At 36.9% G+C, this 17,064-nt stretch overlaps 1 protein-coding gene across 1 annotated transcript; it reads left to right on the plus strand.

Moving 5' to 3' along the window:
* The first annotated feature begins 4,514 nt into the window (after nucleotides 1-4,514).
* Nucleotides 4,515-11,295, plus strand: LOC122578549 (MLO-like protein 4). Its single transcript, XM_043750528.1, has 15 exons — nucleotides 4,515-4,835; nucleotides 4,978-5,035; nucleotides 5,272-5,495; nucleotides 7,756-7,872; nucleotides 7,956-8,016; nucleotides 8,330-8,406; nucleotides 8,897-8,971; nucleotides 9,087-9,172; nucleotides 9,353-9,402; nucleotides 9,488-9,528; nucleotides 9,629-9,799; nucleotides 9,877-9,912; nucleotides 10,034-10,101; nucleotides 10,188-10,248; nucleotides 10,358-11,295. Exons 1-15 carry the CDS (start codon nucleotides 4,716-4,718, stop codon nucleotides 10,709-10,711), a joined length of 1,599 nt encoding a protein of 532 aa, XP_043606463.1. The 5' UTR covers nucleotides 4,515-4,715; the 3' UTR covers nucleotides 10,712-11,295.
* Nucleotides 11,296-17,064: the final 5,769 nt, after the last annotated feature.

A 17,064-nucleotide genomic window follows, 5' to 3' on the forward strand; every position in this document is an offset into this window, starting at 1 on the left:
CCAATTTTGGTGAAAAATCAAAGTGTTTAGATTTGAAATTTGACACTTGCAAATACCTTAGAATGATAATATAAGACTTAGGAACAAGTTTCGGGTCACGGAAATGTGTAACGAAGGCTCGGTGAAAAACTACCATTCGGGACAGAGGCGGACGACTCTTACAGACACAGAGGCCGTCCTCAAGAGCCGTCCTCAGGTTTTACTACGAAATGCTACATTAAACACAAACTTGACGTTTTCATCGTTTTTTGTTCGGAATTAGCTTATGCATGCTCAAATCTTTATTTATACCATTTTACACATTCCATATATTGTTATGGCACGCCACACAATGATCGACGCTATAGATAGTGCTACTTTGCGTCTTTATTAAACGTTCTTTAGAGGAAAGATCAAGCATGTAAGAATATACGTATGATCAATTATATTTAACACTTAACTTGATGTGGTATGTTCTCAATCATCATCAAAAATAAGGAGTGCATTATAAATGTTATAACTCTATTAAACCATGTATGCACCAACAATCCTCATGTCCAACAAGGTTGGAGGTCCTATTCTACTTTTGGTAGATACTAGAAGCAACCTCTCTACCTTGGTAGGGGTATGTCTGTCTACGCCGTCGAAGACGATATTGGGACCTAAATGAAACGCCTCAACTTTTGGTAGTTACTACCCTCGATCTTTCTTCTCGGGCCTTCTTCATCGACTCGAGTTTGCTCGATTTCATGGTCACGCGCTACATCCGCCAACATGGAGAAAGACTCCATTTGACGTAAGCTAATCTTCTCTCGTAGGCTCTTTTTCAACTTCAAGTAAAATTGCTCTTTGAGCAATTGATCATTATCGAGAAATTCCGGGCAAAATTGAGCCTTGTCCAAGAATTGGGCTCGAAATTCATTCAAGCTCATGCTACCTTGACAATCGTTGAGAAATTCACTTCTCAACTTGGTCACTTCGGCTTCCGACCGAAATTCCTTGAAGAACATAGCCTTGAATTCGGGCCATTCAACATTATCCAAAGCCCCCTTCTTGATTGCCAACAATCCGTCCCACCAACGCTTTCCACTATTTCTCAGCATGCCAACCGCAAAGATCACCTTCAAATGTGAGGGGCATTGACTAGTACGGAACGCCCCTTCAATCTCCGATATCCACCGAGTACAAACAATAGGATCACGATCACCGTGATACTCGGGTGGGTGGCATACCTCAAAGTCCCGGAATGTGAATTTCTTCTTATAGATTCTTTCTCCCGTAACCTCCACATCTTTTTCCTCCTCATCCTTCTTACCCTTATCCTTGGCATCACGTTTTTCAAACTCCCGTTGCACATTGATTGCAACCTCCTCCCTAATCATTTGAGCAATACGGTCATTCATTGCTCCTTCCATTGTTTGATTAAGCCTCTTAAGTAAAAGAGGGGTGTACTTCTCTAGAGCTCTCCCGATTTGATCGGAAATATCCATACTACCCTCCGGAAATATCACTTCTTCTTCGTTCCTTCGATGCTCATCCTCCTCATTGTGATGTTCGGCCATACTATAATAAGAATAGATAAACGGATTTTAAGCACATAACCCTATTATCTCTACGAACTAAAGCCAACCTATAACTTCATACAAAACCGTCCCAAGGTTTGATGCTGTTAGTTTATAAAATTGTTAGTATTTCAACCACAATAAGGCCGGCTTCTTATTGTGCTTCAAATACTAGCAAGTTGATAAACTAGCATCATCAAACGCATCTTTCGGTCCCATATAAAATTTTGGATACCTAAGGTCGAGTCTCAACTAAGGTTTAAGTCTAGGCACTCTCCACACGAGGGAATACCTAAATCCATTAAACCTGGGCTTTGATACCAACTTGAAACGCCTCAACTCAATTTAGTCCCAAAAGTATGAACATAAAAGAAAAGAAACGCAAATTAGTTAAATTATACTTAGAAAAATACGGCCAATTTTCGCGAAAAATCAAAATGTTCCAATTCAAGAAAAGACACTTGGAATGTTCTTGAAATAATGTTAATAGACTACTATATAAGTTTCAGGACCCAAAAAGGTCAAACGAAGGCTCGGGAAAAAACAAGGTTCGAGATCAGTGGAGCACGACCTTTGTACAGGGCAAGAGCCGTGCTCTTTGACATAGAAGTCGTGCTCTGTGACACAGAGGCCGTGCTTTCTGTTGTACACCAAAAACACTCCTTTTGACTTTTTTCAACATTTTGACTCAATTCCAAACATTCCCAAGCACTATTACTGACTCAAATAAGATCATATCAAGCGAACAAACGTTTCATAAGCTTACATTAGATAACATGTACATTTCAACATAAGTAGGGTATGTTACCCATTTCATCAAATAACCCAAAACTTTCATTTGACTTCCAAATTTAACAAGACTAGTTACCATCACCCAAAATGAACATGATACATAACCACAAGATTCAAAACACCAAGATTGTATCAAGAGCCAAAGAGGTGGGATGAACTAAGTCTCTAAACCAAAGGGGTGTCATTCAACCAAGAATGACCTGATACCTTCAAATGTCTAGCAAAGGTCAACTTCAAGCTCTAACCAATTCAACCACACTAGTTCCTTCTTCCGTAACTACCTATAAAATGGTAAACAACTAAAAAGTAAGCGAATGCTTAGTGAATAAACTTGCATACAAATATACATATGAAGGAGGGCAAAAACACAAAAGACTATTGCATGTAGCCAATGATACCGTCATATCATCACTTGCATACTCACTTTTGCGCTAACAAAACATACATGGATCCATATACGCTAAACAATAATCTCAAGAGGTTCTTAGGCCTCAAAGGTTCTTAGGCCTTTATTTCATATCAACTATGGGGTTCTTAGGCCCCGACCTCAATTAGGCCCTAACGCCAAATCGATTACCACACATGGAATCCACCATCATATGGTAATCGACCCAACGCACATATAAAAGTATGCAAGAGTACTCACCTCCTCCGCGACTAACAATAATCAACAATGCAACAACGAGTGCAAAGCTTTCAACCTATCAATTCAATACAATATGCACATAAGACTTTATTCACAATCTTGGCTAACTCACTTAGCCAAACTAACGATTCACTAGCATTCCTATTCACCCAAACTCAATTTCCTTGAGTTGGCTTAAAATCAAGTTTCACTTAACAAAGTTCAATCTTTCTAACTCATCAATCTCAATTATCTATCGTTTTGCTAAAAATCTCATTTTACCACCATCATGTGGCCATTTCATCTAGTTGCTCAAAATTACCAAATTCTCATTCACTAGCCTTTTCCAAACCCAAAACCCAACCCATTTGTCATTGAGTTACTTCCATCTTTAACAACAACATTAGGTAGTTCATCATATCATTTTCATCCACATTTCAATAACTAGCAATAATTCATCTTTTCTCACAAACTCAACTTATCACATTTGAACTTATCAATTCATAATTAAACACATCATTTAACTCAATGACAAATAGGTTAACTAAGGAGTTGGGGGAAATTAACCATAAATCATTTTCTAGTAAAAACCCCCAATTTGGTTCATCCATGAACCCTAATTTTACAAGAAAAGATAAGGTTAAATTGGGGAAATTCCTTACCTCAACAATGAAGACAATTACTTAGGGTTTCAAATTCACAATTCCTTCCTCTTTCTCTCCAAATTTTTGGCTACCACCACAAAACCCACAAACCCTAACTTTGAATTCTTGAAAGAAAATAAATTGATGGTGATGATTGTTAGGGTGATTTCTAGTCTTGCAATTGAAGGTATTTTGACTTTGATTTTGAAGGAAATGGAGTGGATTGCATGAGAATATGAGGAAGAAGAAGAATAGTGGAAATATGAATTAGATGAGTGTGTGGCTGGCACATCCTATGGGTGCCACGACCCATTTCCAATTTTTAGGGTATTTTACCCGCTATCCGTTAAAGTTCCAACTAAATTAACCCCATATCCAAAAATAAAATACTAGAAAATTAATTTAATGTCAAAACTAATAAAAAGGGTTAATTTATTTATCTTTAGAAAAACTTGGGGTGTTACACTAAAACCCGTAAAAGACGGCATTAAGAGTTACTTTTACTTTATTAACATTTGGGGTAGTACGTGTAAAGATACAAACTAACATTCAGTTGTTAAAAAAAAGGCTCGGTTACATTTTATTCTCAGTAGAAAAAAGAACATCTAACATACATTAAAGAATACATAAGATCAAGCCAGTTTCAAATTGATATGGTATTATTTAGATGGTCCACAAATGGCCTCTATGTATACCCTAAGGTTTAAACATAAATTAATGGCAAACTACTTTGCATCAAAATTACATATCTATATCTACATCTACATCTACATCTACATACATAAATATAATTGTCCATGCATAGATGTTTCCTAACGCCCTTAACTATATTTTTGGTAGCCATCAACGGTCCCACAATGCTCTTTAATACTACACTGAACTACCAAAACTTCACATTTATGAGGAAACCAATATGGGTTTTTCTTGTTCATCTTAAAATTTGACCAAAGTTCTTACTAGAAATTTAAGTTAAATGCATATTTTAAGTATCAAAAACCAAAAAACACAAACAAAAGCTTAAAACTTCAAAGAAGGTTAAGTTCTTGAAAATGCATAAAGGCAAGATATGATTTTAAGGATTGTTGAATAGTTTTTCTACAAACTTTGATAAAAATGGAGGGAGAAGAAGGCAAGTCATTGATGGAGACACCATCATGGGCTGTGGCTAGTGTTGTATCATTCATGGTTCTTGTTGGATTTTCCATTAATAGAGCTCTTGGACACATTGAGAAGGTAACAAGTTGCGAAGATTTCGATTTTTTCTTGATAAGTTTGTTTAACCATGATGTTTTCCTTTATTTGATCAAGTGTTGAGTATGATCAACTTTATTTGATTTTGACAAATTTATGTCATCCTTGTTGCTCTCATACACAGTGGTTATATAGAACAAAGAGGAAAGCTCTTAATGCTGCTTTAGACAAGATCAAAGAAGGTAAGAACAAAGTTCTTATTGCAAAAAAACTAAAGTTATAGTAATTTGGGTTATTTATCTAAAATCGCAACATACTTTTTTATTTCGTATTTGAAAAACTATAATCTTGATGTGCTTAAAAGCACATTGTATCTTTAGATGAAAACCTTTATTACTTTAGTGTATTGATTTGAATTGTCTAAAAGTCAAAGTTAGCTGAATAACTGTTGCTTGTGAATTTGGTGGTTTGTGAGCAGAACTTATGTTGTTTGCTGTTCTATCATTGCTGATGGGTCATTGGATTGTTTATGCTGCCAAGATTTGTGTTAAGTCATCAACAATTAGCAGCCGGTTTTATCCATGCTCGGTTGAGAAAACTTTTGTTGAGCCACTACATTATCAAATGTCTTTCAGTAACTACTCAAATTACTCTGTTTCTAGACATCTTTTGAGCCACAAACACAGTGAATTCTGTCCTGAGGTGAGCAGTCTTCCTTTATATCTCAATTTTAGTCTTGCTTATTCACTAACTTTACTCATTTCCATTTCTGCCCAATACTAACGACAGCATTTCCTTTTCGCACATAAGACATTATTATAAATTGGTCCATGTTAAAGGGTACTTATGTCATGTGTTTAGTGTAAGTTCTTTAGTAAACCACTAAACAGTGCAAGTTTTATAGAGTAGGAGGCGTATGTCTTGCCAGCAAGTTAAAGGAAAAGGTCGAAAGTTGTTACTTGTGTATCGGTTGTGATGGCTTTTGCTTTTTTAAACAATCCTTTTATCATCTCAGAATGGTTATGTTTTTGGAACCAAACATAGGAAAAGCCGACAAAAGTCAATTTTGTGATGGATATTAGAGACCACGTATTAACAACATAGGGCTAGCCATCAATATGATAAAAGTTGATTTAAAGTTGATACATCGAGTAGGAATTATTGTTTGGATGGGCCAAAACTAAACAACAAGTAATAGAAAAATCATTTAAAATAGAATCTAAGCTAAAAGTCTCGGCTACTTCTTTTTCGATGTAAAGAAGAAGATTATGTAAAAGAAATTCATCACCCATTTTATTACGAAGTCTATTCTTCAAAATCTTCATAGCTGAAAATGCACTTTCAACGCTTGCTGCAGATACCGGTAGAGTCAAAACAAATCGAATTAACCAGTCAACGACATAATAATGATTTGCTACTCATGTGGTTGCTAAATGATCAAATTTCGACAAAGCAAAAATACAATAGTTGTTAAATAATGTAAACAGAGGTTGTAGAATTATTGGATAATGAGGCTGAGAAATTAAACTCAACCAATTAACAATGATTTAGTTACTAAACCTCAACTAGTTTTCAATGTTAAACTACTAAGAATCATCCTAATTCCTAAATAAAACACATATACTTAAAAAATTCAAATATTTTTCCTCTTTTTCTTAATCCCAATATTTATTTATTGATTCAAAGACTCACATCTATAAAAATAAAAGTAAGATGCCGATGGTAAATATAAAGATTAGATAAGAATTGAAATTGAATGATAAATATATAACATACCTTTGTTAGGTTACGAAAAGATACGGAGAAATGAGATGGATTTTTAATAATCGTAATTCATAAACTTCCACAGAAAGAATTAAGGTCCCATGGTGGATTTGATCCTCTAAAGCAAATAAGATTTTTTACTTGTTTCCTAAAATCTAAAAGTGACCTACGTTATTTAACTTTTTCGGCTTTATTTGGGATGGGCCATATAAGCTTTGGGCCAAAGATTTATAGAAATATACATGTGAGATTTAGTATTATTAGAAAAATTGGGATGGGCCTTGGCCCGTCCTAGTATATATGTCCCTCCGCCACTTACTATGATACACCCTTCCTGTAGTATGTTCGGATGTGGTAGAAATAATGTATCAAAACTGGTTGAAAATTGTCTATTCTGATGTATTTCTTTTTTAGAAAGGCAACTATATAAATTCACACATATTTCGTGTATATTTACAAAGTGTTTGTCATGGGACTTGAACCCACAACCTAACCTATAGGTTAATGGGCCATCACACATACCACATGAGCGCATGTGATATTTCTTAGTTTGATAGTATACTGTTTATTACTTTATCTGTCCCACTAGAAGTGTCATGTCTTGAATTTTCAAAGTCTAACTTTTACAACTTTGACCATAAATAATTTTCTGTGTTAGATAATATTTGATGAAAGTTATATGAATTGATTGTGTTTTATAAGTGTTTTCCAATGATATAAATTTCATCAAGTTTTATATAACACAAAAAAATATATTTAAGGTTGGAATATTCAAAGTAAGATATTTGTAATGTTAAGAGTTTTGTTAATGACAGCCCTTAGGGCTCTCAGTATTAATTAATTTGATGCATTAAAATTTGTAAGTTGTCTTGCGAAAATTCAGGGAGGCGGTTATTGATATATAAAGTACTACTTTTTATGCATGTAATAAGCTGTTAATAACAACTCTTAGGGCTGTCATTATCATTTTTCCTAATGTTAAGAGTTTTGTTAAATATGTGACGAAAATATTAATTTGAAAAGATAAGTAAAAAATGGACAAAAATGTATATGTGACAACCCAACATGGCCCGTTTCAAGACATGACCCGTTTCCTAACCTCCCGTCTAGCTTATCTTGCCACATCTTTTGCACCTGTTTGCTAAGCACTGATTAATGTTGCTGATCGCTGACTAGATGCACTGCCATTTATCATCAGGGTAGTTCATCTTTTGCTTCAAAAGAAAGTCTTGAGCAATTACATCGTTTCTTGTTTGTTTTGGGCGTCACACATGTATCTTACAGCTTCTTTGCGATTGCCCTCGCCATGATCAAGGTTTCCATTATTTTTCTCAAAAATATATAGTCTATATATGCTTTTTCATCATTTTTTGAAGTCTTTTCGTTCTGGCCCATCAGATATACAGCTGGAGACTTTGGGAAAATCAAGCCAAGGACATGGCTCACCCTCATCCACAAGGTGAACAACCATTCGGTTAATACTATACAATGTTTGAGCATTTGAAAAAGCTGATCATTTTTTGAAGTACATTGTAAAATGGGTAATCAGATAACGCTTTACTCTTTTCGATAAATAGTTTGAAATGGCTATCTGACATGAAGCTGGTTATTTAAAGCCCCTTAAAAATTCAGAAGCATTATCAGTTTATCCAAAGACCGAGATATGATTATTGTTACTTAAACTCGTTATAATCAGAAAACAAGTCCAAAAGTTATACCCGAATTCAACCTTAATGCTAACTCATACTTCTTTTGATCTGTCAATGTTTTAGGAATGACAAGATTATCTACTTTCATTTATCGAAATACTGCTCATCCATGGAGCCAACACAATATCCTCGTATGGCTGGTAAATCTCACCCACTAAGATTAAACTTTGATTTCCATTTACATTTTATAAGGTCTATTTATCGCGCATATATATATATATATATATATATATATATATATATCCTTATTTTAAGGACCATTAGGGACTCGTGTTTTTTGTAACTCACACACCACCATCATCATCTACTACTACGATATACAAGACTTTTTTGTAAAAATACTAAGACTTTCCGGCGACGGGCCCACCGGAAAATTATGTGCAAGTTAACTTAGACATGTGTAAGTTACTTACACATGTGTAAGTTAACTTACACATGATTTTCCGGCGGGCCCATCGCCGGAAAATCATGGTGGTGGTCGGAGATGATCATGGTGTGTGCGTGTGTGTGTGTGTGTGTACTACTTAAATTATCTACTTAAACGCTATGATCAATGTCTTTTCATTTATTAAAATTTTGAGTACAACTTCTTGACAAAAAGTTGCTACAATGAATGATTTCTCTATCCAGCTCTGTTTCAGCAGACAGATATGGAGTTCTATAAGTAGAGCTGATTACCGAGCTCTGAGATTGGGATTCATAACGGTAAGATATAACTGTAATTTCTCCTCAAATTCATGAATTAATTACAAGTAATATGCAAGCAGTATCTGAATGGGTATATTTTACTTGTATGTTTCCATGGAACTCATTGTTTCAGACTCATAACTTACCAGTATCATATGACTTCCATAATTATATGCTTCGAAGCATGGAAGAAGAGTTTCGAGATATTGTTGGGATCAGGTATATCTTACCTACGTATACCCTCTACATAACTTCTCAGGTTGCAATTCATTTTGGGCGATTTTGGGATTAAAGTGTCGTCTCTAGAGCAATTCTATTTTGTTGGAAAATATATCGCCGTGCTAGTAAATTCTATGCTTTTTCGGCTAAACATTCCACACCATTTTTTTTTCTTTGCAGCATCCCTCTCTGGATTTTCGCGATTTTGTGTGTTCTTCTTGGTTTTCATGGTAATTAAGTTTCTTTTGTTTTTTCTATTTTTTTTAAAGCTAATATGATGTTGTTTAGTAAATCTACATTATTGTTCTTTTGCAGGAACTCATATTTACTTTTGGCTGTCATTCCTTCCAGTCATTGTAAATACTCATTAAGTCTTTCAATCATTTTACACAAATTAAAAAAATTCTATTTTCTTACATTGTTTATTTGTTTGAAACTTATCAAAATGGACGAAAGTTTATTGCTTTGGTTGGAACAAAACTGCACCGGATAGTAATAAAACTGGCTGTTGAAACCAAGAACACAAGTCAAAGGACAGAATTTCGTCAGTTTAACTTGAGGGATGAACTTTTCTGGTTTGGGAGACCTAGGCTTCTATTACGACTGATACAGTTCATTTCTTTCCAGGTGATAAACGTAAACCATTCTATTGAATCTTCGTATAATTTTCTATCAAATTTTGATACCTAACGAGCTGTTTGCAGAATGCTTTTGAAATGGCGACATGCCTTTGGTCTCTGGTTAGAACACTTCCCCACATTTTCATTCTCTAAACCTGTTAATATGATATGAACACAATCACATGTAATTTGTGGGTTTCATTAAGATCAATCGGCTGCTCTTCTTATGTTATCTTTGCAGTGGGAGGTGAACGAAACTTCTTGTTTTACCAAAAACCACACCGTTCTAGTGATTCGCTTGATATTTGGGTAAATTTAGAACAAAAAAGCTTGATTTTAATCATGATATTTTAGAAGATTCTTATTTACACCCATCCATCTCATTGTTTTTGTAGTATTATCTCACAGTTTTGGTGTAGTTTCATCACATTTCCTCTCTATGTCATTGTTACTCAGGCATGCATCCTCAAACCGTTAACATCACATTTTATACTTGTTTGTCCATGTTTCTCATGTCTATATATATGCATGGGTTTACAAATTACATTTTGTGATATTTTGCCAGATGGGATCTCGGTATAAGAAAACCATAGTTCCTGAAAAGATAAGAGATTCATTACACACATGGCGGAGGAGGGTAAAAGCGAAACACAGACACAATTCCACTTTCACCCTCCTACCGGCAACATCATCAACCATGTCTTTGGACTCGATTGTGTATGATGATGATGATGACCATGATGAGATTGAGCCGGTTTTGAGTCCACGTGTTTTCATGGAAGAACGACAAACTCAAGATCTTGAAGTCTCAACACATGGCAAAGAAGATTGTGATGAGACATCTATTTCATGCGATTCAGAAAGATCTGAACCTGTAATCAATACAGAGAGCATAAATCATATAACTAGTACTTTGTAGCCTTAAGTCATTAAATTATTGTTTGTATGTATGGGTTACTGTTAAGAATTGGGTCACAAACACAATTGGATTAAAGATATATAATATATAAGCAATTCTTGTTTATATATAGTTGATGAAGCAAATGATCTACTTCATGACAGGTTTAGTCTGGTTCTTCTTGATGAATACAAGATAAACTGCGCACGATGGAACGCACAATCGTTAGGAGGGCACGCCGAAGTAAGAGTCTCCTTTGGGTGGCGATTCCCTACGAGTAACTCAACCTTCTTAAGAGTACTATACACCACGGTTTGGTTGGAACCAAACCCCAGATGAAGCAGAAGAGAGGATTTGATATCAATATTTGTGCTAAGAGTGAGAGAGTAAAATAAGTAGAGTGATGAGTGAATGAAAATATTGTTGGTAAACATGGCCTTTTATAGGAAAAGGTGAAGGAGGATAATAATCTGCTCTGATTGGGCAATAGTATTATCCTCCATCTAATGGACATTGTCCTCCATATTATGAGAGTGACCAACCTCCAGGCTATCACCTCTTGATGGACCTTTGGGTAGTAGATTTGTTCCATAGTTAATAAGTTACACCTTTTCTTATTCATTGCGATTTCTCTTTTAATGGTGTCTTTGGTTACTTGCTTCAAGATGAAGCTTGTGCTTCCTTATTGAAGGTTTTGCTTTCATAACGAAGCTCATCAGATGCTACGTCATCATCTTCCCACAGTCTAGTACAGTGTTGCCGTGTTGGTTCAGCAATCGCTCTGCGAGACTATGCGTTCTTGTGACATTTTATTGGTTCTTTTACAAACTCTTTGGTGTTTATCTACTTCGGTTGTGATGATTTTTTTTCCTTCCTAATGTAATACATGGTATATGTACATTTTCACATTTTCTTGCCACTTGTCCTTTAGCAATGAACTCTATGTGCTACTGATAGATGATTTAACCCAAATTCATTAAAGGCCTTCTTATGGCCCTATATATATATAGAGGAAGTGAGTATGGGGTTGTCCCCCATCTAAGCTTAGATGGGGAACCCCTCACATTTGGTTTTATAATCATAAAAATCATGGGGCGCCATGTATTTATTTAAAATTCAAACAAATATTAAAATATTTGTATGGGAGGGGTTCCCCATCTAAGCTTAAATGGGGGACAACCCCATACTCACTTTTCCCATATATATATATATATATATATATATATATATCCTATCTTCTCATACTAATTTTCACACAACTTTTTCTTACCCCCAAAATTTTCTCTTAAAAAAGACTCTAATTTCTCCTCCTTCTCTTACTTGAAGCGTCTTCCTCATGGGGAAGGATAACATGGATTCTTCTTCTTCAATTATGAGCTAAAGCTGCTTGAAGGAGCTTCTTCCGGTCTTCCAGATTTTGAATCAATACCATCCTATGCTTCCTTCTCATGTATCATACATCTTTGGTGCACCTGAAGGTAAGATTTATATACCAAGCTCTTTGATTTTGTGGGGGTTCGCATGCCCTTTACTCATATGTTTCTTTCGGTTTTTGAGCATTTTAAAGTTCACATATATCTGAGATTACTCTGCTGGAGTGGCTAAAGTTACCCATTTTAAAGTTCTTTGTTGTACTTATTGATGATATACCCATACGGAGCTCTAGCTCCGTACCCGAAGCAGAAGCAAAATACGAAGCTATCTTCGTACAAGTAAACCCATAACGGAGCCTAACCTCCGATTAATATGATCATCCCGGAGCTCCGAAGGTAATAAATACCGAGCTCCGAGGAGATGTACAATAAAGGACGGATATAATCTATTCCGCAATTAATATACTAAAGCTCCGATAAACTCGGACATAATTAGGTAACAAGATTACCACAAATCCCCTCAAGAAGGAAACAAGATATTTACGAAGGAGGAAGAGACTTACCCTAATTCTCTTACCTTCCTCTCCAAGTTATCCACCCTCTATATAAATAGAGGAGGAACCTCACGGCATATTCATTCTAATCATCCTTAAACCCTTAAGTCGAGCACAAATCGACTTATAAACCCTAACAACCTATTCGACTTCCGAATAAGTCTTTTACATAGTTCCAAAATCCTAACATACGGTTTATTCATTCTCCAAATAAACCCTAAATAAAACCCTAAGTCGAACGAATCGACTTAGCCATCAAACCATTCGGCGTAAAGCGGTCTCTCGGACCCTCTGACCGTAAGGGAATCGCCAATAAACACCAACAATCCAACTCACACCTCCGGTTGAGCCATAGTGCGATTATTTGATCAAACAAGTTGTCGCCATCCGTGGGACCCTTTGTCCTCAAAACTGAACCTAGCCACGATCAGAATAAGAGCATTATGTCAAACTCAGATTCCCTATCGGAAAAGCACGGGTCGAAGACAGCTCATGGTGACAGCGAAGACGGTGACAAGGACCTCCCCGCTGCGATTACCAGCTTTGTCGGTGGTCAGGAAGGTGATCTCGCGCCTTCTCTCGAACAAACGCCAGCCCGGTCGGCATACGCTGAAGTACGCTGTCAGGTAGGGTTGGAGGGAGCAAGGAAACCATGCTTACCTCAAAGCAAGCAACAGGTTGATAAACGATATCACAGAATCTTCCAAATGTGAGAGACGTTGGGCGATGCACACGTCGTCACAACGCGGGCAACCGAAAGAACATCGGAGACGCAAAGACATCCATGGGAGATTCATGGACCTGGTCAGGAAAGCCAGAGCCCGAGTGAGCAGGATTCCCCAGGTCTATATATCTGAACTTTGAAACTCGAACAATCAGACAAGGGAAGCCTAGCTACGCCAGAATATCGGGACGGTCCGTCAGGAGCGCTACATATGGAGAAAGCGACAAGCGAAGGGAGCGCTTTGCTAGTGGCACGCACACAAAACATACCCGTGCCTGAGCTACCTGACAAAGGAAGCGCTATATCTGGTCCGAAGCTGGAAGGTCTACTCCATGGCATGACGACATCGGAAAGCCAAGAAAAGCCGGTGACAACCTCGAAGGACCCGCTGGTAGGAGCGCTTGTGTGGCATCAGCGAAACACTATCCAGACTAGATGCGTGTCGGAACCGTGGAACCAGGTCCGTAATGAGCTCGCCCAGCAGCCCCCGACCATCAAAAATGGGGGGTTCGGGGAAAAGCTGTTAAGTTAAGGACGGGGTAAAAAGCTCGACATCCCACCGCATCCAGAAGGGGAGTTAGCCAAAGCAGGAAGCCTGCAACAGCAAAACCTCCATACCAGGGAACGTAAGCGGATGAAGCCAGATTCATTAATTACAAGTTTTCACTAATTACAAGTCAAACCCTAATTATGGTATGCAGATTCATTAATTACAAGTCAAACCCTAATTAGGTTTTCAAAAGGTGACTTGTGGCTTGATTAATTTCCAGGACTCGTATACGACTTAAGAGGAGTCAAGAGATAGTTTGTAATAAACTCGTCCACAAGTCATTATCATATCATATTTACTAATATACATATGTCATTTCCCTTTTTGTGTTCATAAGTCAATTCAAGGGACCCTTGTCTTTGGTTACCCGTAACAACCCCAAAAAGGCATCAATGGAGCTGATAAATGACCCGGACGAAAGCTCACCTCGATCCTAGGTTGGTTAATCAAGGTCTAGACAAAGCAGGAAACCCTACAATGGGAATCAGCGTCTCACACGCCTGAAGTAACGTCTCAGACGTCGGCTGCCAGTTGATGACCATCCCAGACGGTGGCCACCACCGTCCTAGACGGTGGTGGAGGAGTAGCAGAGCATCCCAAACGCCAGGATGTACCATCTCAAACGGTGCCTTGGAATCTAAGGTTTTAGCGTCTGACCCACCGTTTTGTACCCTAAAACAGAAGGTGCCCATTTCAGTTTCGAGTTTTCACTACCTAGGCCACCGTTTGGGATGGTGGCTGGAGCGTGTTAGGCGCCGAAAAGTCAACAGACAAAGATTCAATGCCTAGAAAGTCATACCCGACTCCATTCACCTCCAAACCCTAATTTTTGTCTACAAATCGATATGCAGTGCTTGAAAACTAAATTTTGTGTAATATTAAGCATAAATGATCATAACCACAAACAACCTACTTGCAAATCTCAACTCATAACATGATTTGATGCTAGGAATCGGTTTTGACCCATTTCATAACTATAAAACGTTAAATCGACCCATGACCAGTTTTTGCACAATAATTCGACCTAAAATCATACCATTGAACTAAAAACAAGTTGTTTTACACGTAATGAGCCTTTTAAGAAGAGTTTACCTTACCAAAAGTTCCACAAGTGCGACAACCCGAATTTAACCTAGTTTGATGGGTTTTCTTGCACTTAAAACTTCAAATTTGAGATATGTTGTAGTAATGATGATGATTATGATGATTCCTTCATTAACCCAACTAGAATAATATTAAATGATGATGATTTGCTAGAGAGAGAGTGAAAGATGGAAGAGTGTGTGTATGCATTCAATATATATATAGAGAGAGAAAGATATGTAAGAGTGAATGAATGGTTGGAAGGGATTGAGTGGGAGATTTGGATAGGGTTGGGTCTTTAGTTGGGTCATGGGTCATGGTCTAGACCCATGGTTGACCAAGTTCTCTTTTCTAATTAATTTAAGCATCGACAAGTATCGAGTCATATAATAAGTGGGTTAATCTACCCGTCAAGCGTATTACATGTCAATATGTCTTAAAAATGACCTCAATTATATCATTAATTAAGGTCACTAGTTAAATTACATAAAAGTCAAATAGCCAAAAATCACGGATGTTACAAGGAGAAATTGGAAAATCTTTTGTTGAGAGAAAAATTTGGGAGTAACAAAAAGTTATGTGAAAAATAGTATGAGAAGGTATGGTATATATAGGGCAATAAAAGGGCCTTAAATGAAGTTAGGTTAAATCATCCATTATTAACCCATAGGTTTCAATACTTGCAAAAAGCAAAACCCAATAAGAATAGGACAAGTGGCAAGAAAAAGAGGAAATGTACATATACCATTTATTTCATTCATAAGATTAAAAAAATCATCGCAACTATAGCAGATGAACACCAAAGAGTGTTGGAAATAACAGTATAATAACAATATGTAATTCCTTAAATATATATATATATATATATATATATATATATATATATATATATATATATATATATATATATTACAATACGATTAAATAATGATAAAGGAATTAAACAAGAACAGAATGGAGGAACTAAATAAAAGAGGCAATTTGAAAGCTTCCTGCAAAACAAGGAAATGTAATAACAATAAGTAGAACCGGGCTTGTGTTTGACACAATTCCCTTAAACAGATTCGCCGTCTGTTCCCAGGGTACACCAGTTAAAAGCAGCGTACTGCCGGACGTTGAACACTTGCCTGAAAGACGAACGGAGCACAGGGATGGTTGCTGTTTCGTGACCGAAATTGCAGAGAATGTGTATGTGGTATGAACGAAATGTATGTGTTGTTGTTGTATCTTTCAAGTCCCTGATAGGACCTTATATACACAAAATTGTAACTCCAAATAATTAACTAGCACTAATGGTGAGTTAATTATTTATCAGTTTCATGAGTTACAAAACTAATACTTATGACATCAGTTTCAGGAGTTTCAAAAGCTTCTTCTAGATCATTCTTGAACGGGTCAAAAACCGGGTCGGGTTTATCTCGGGTCACAGCAAAAAGGAGCCCCGCACGGGCCCCAGTTTTTTGAGCTGCATTCGTGTCCGCAGGTCGCGCGTACACGCATTGGTTCAGAGAATTTTGACCCAGAAACCCGTTTTCTGCAACCCCCCTGCGCGCGGGTAGGAGCCAGAGTAAAACACAACACAAGATCTTGACATAGCTTAGAAACCTCCACTTATAAACTAGTAAAAGTTTATATCCCACACCAATGTGGGACAAAGCTTTTCCAACTCCAACTTATGCACCAAACACACAACTTTGAGACTCGATATCTCATTCACCTTTAACCCAATTTGGACGCATCTTAGTTTGTTACGTAGCCTTGGCCAGAGACTACAAAACCCACTAAACGGTTCGCAATATATGTCACACGACTATAATATTTATTGATGTCCAAAGTGGTGGAAAAATGCACTTTTTCCCAACAAAGAGTTCGTAAAAGAATAAAAAAGAAGTCACAAGAACATATAGTCTAACACAACGATCACTGAACCAACATTGTATTAGACTAGGGGGAGATGATGACGTAGCATGCGATGGGCTTATTCATGGAAGCAAAAGGCTTCATCTTGAAACAAGTAACCAGAGTCACCATTAAGAGAGACATCTTAATGAACAGGAACAGATGTAACTTATTAGCCAAAAGACAACGTG

This window comes from Erigeron canadensis, chromosome 8 (genome assembly GCF_010389155.1).
Source record: "Erigeron canadensis isolate Cc75 chromosome 8, C_canadensis_v1, whole genome shotgun sequence".
NCBI lineage: Eukaryota > Viridiplantae > Streptophyta > Magnoliopsida > Asterales > Asteraceae > Erigeron > Erigeron canadensis.

Bases quoted from the DNA above. Each gene is read 5' to 3' on its own strand.
- LOC122578549 (XM_043750528.1), top strand. From the start codon at position 4,716: ATGGAGGGAGAAGAAGGCAAGTCATTGATGGAGACACCATCATGGGCT. The intron at 8,017-8,329 runs GTGAACAACCAT...TCAATGTTTTAG, and splicing joins GGCTCACCCTCATCCACAAG to GAATGACAAGATTATCTACT. The intron at 9,403-9,487 runs GTAATTAAGTTT...GTTCTTTTGCAG, and splicing joins TGTTCTTCTTGGTTTTCATG to GAACTCATATTTACTTTTGG.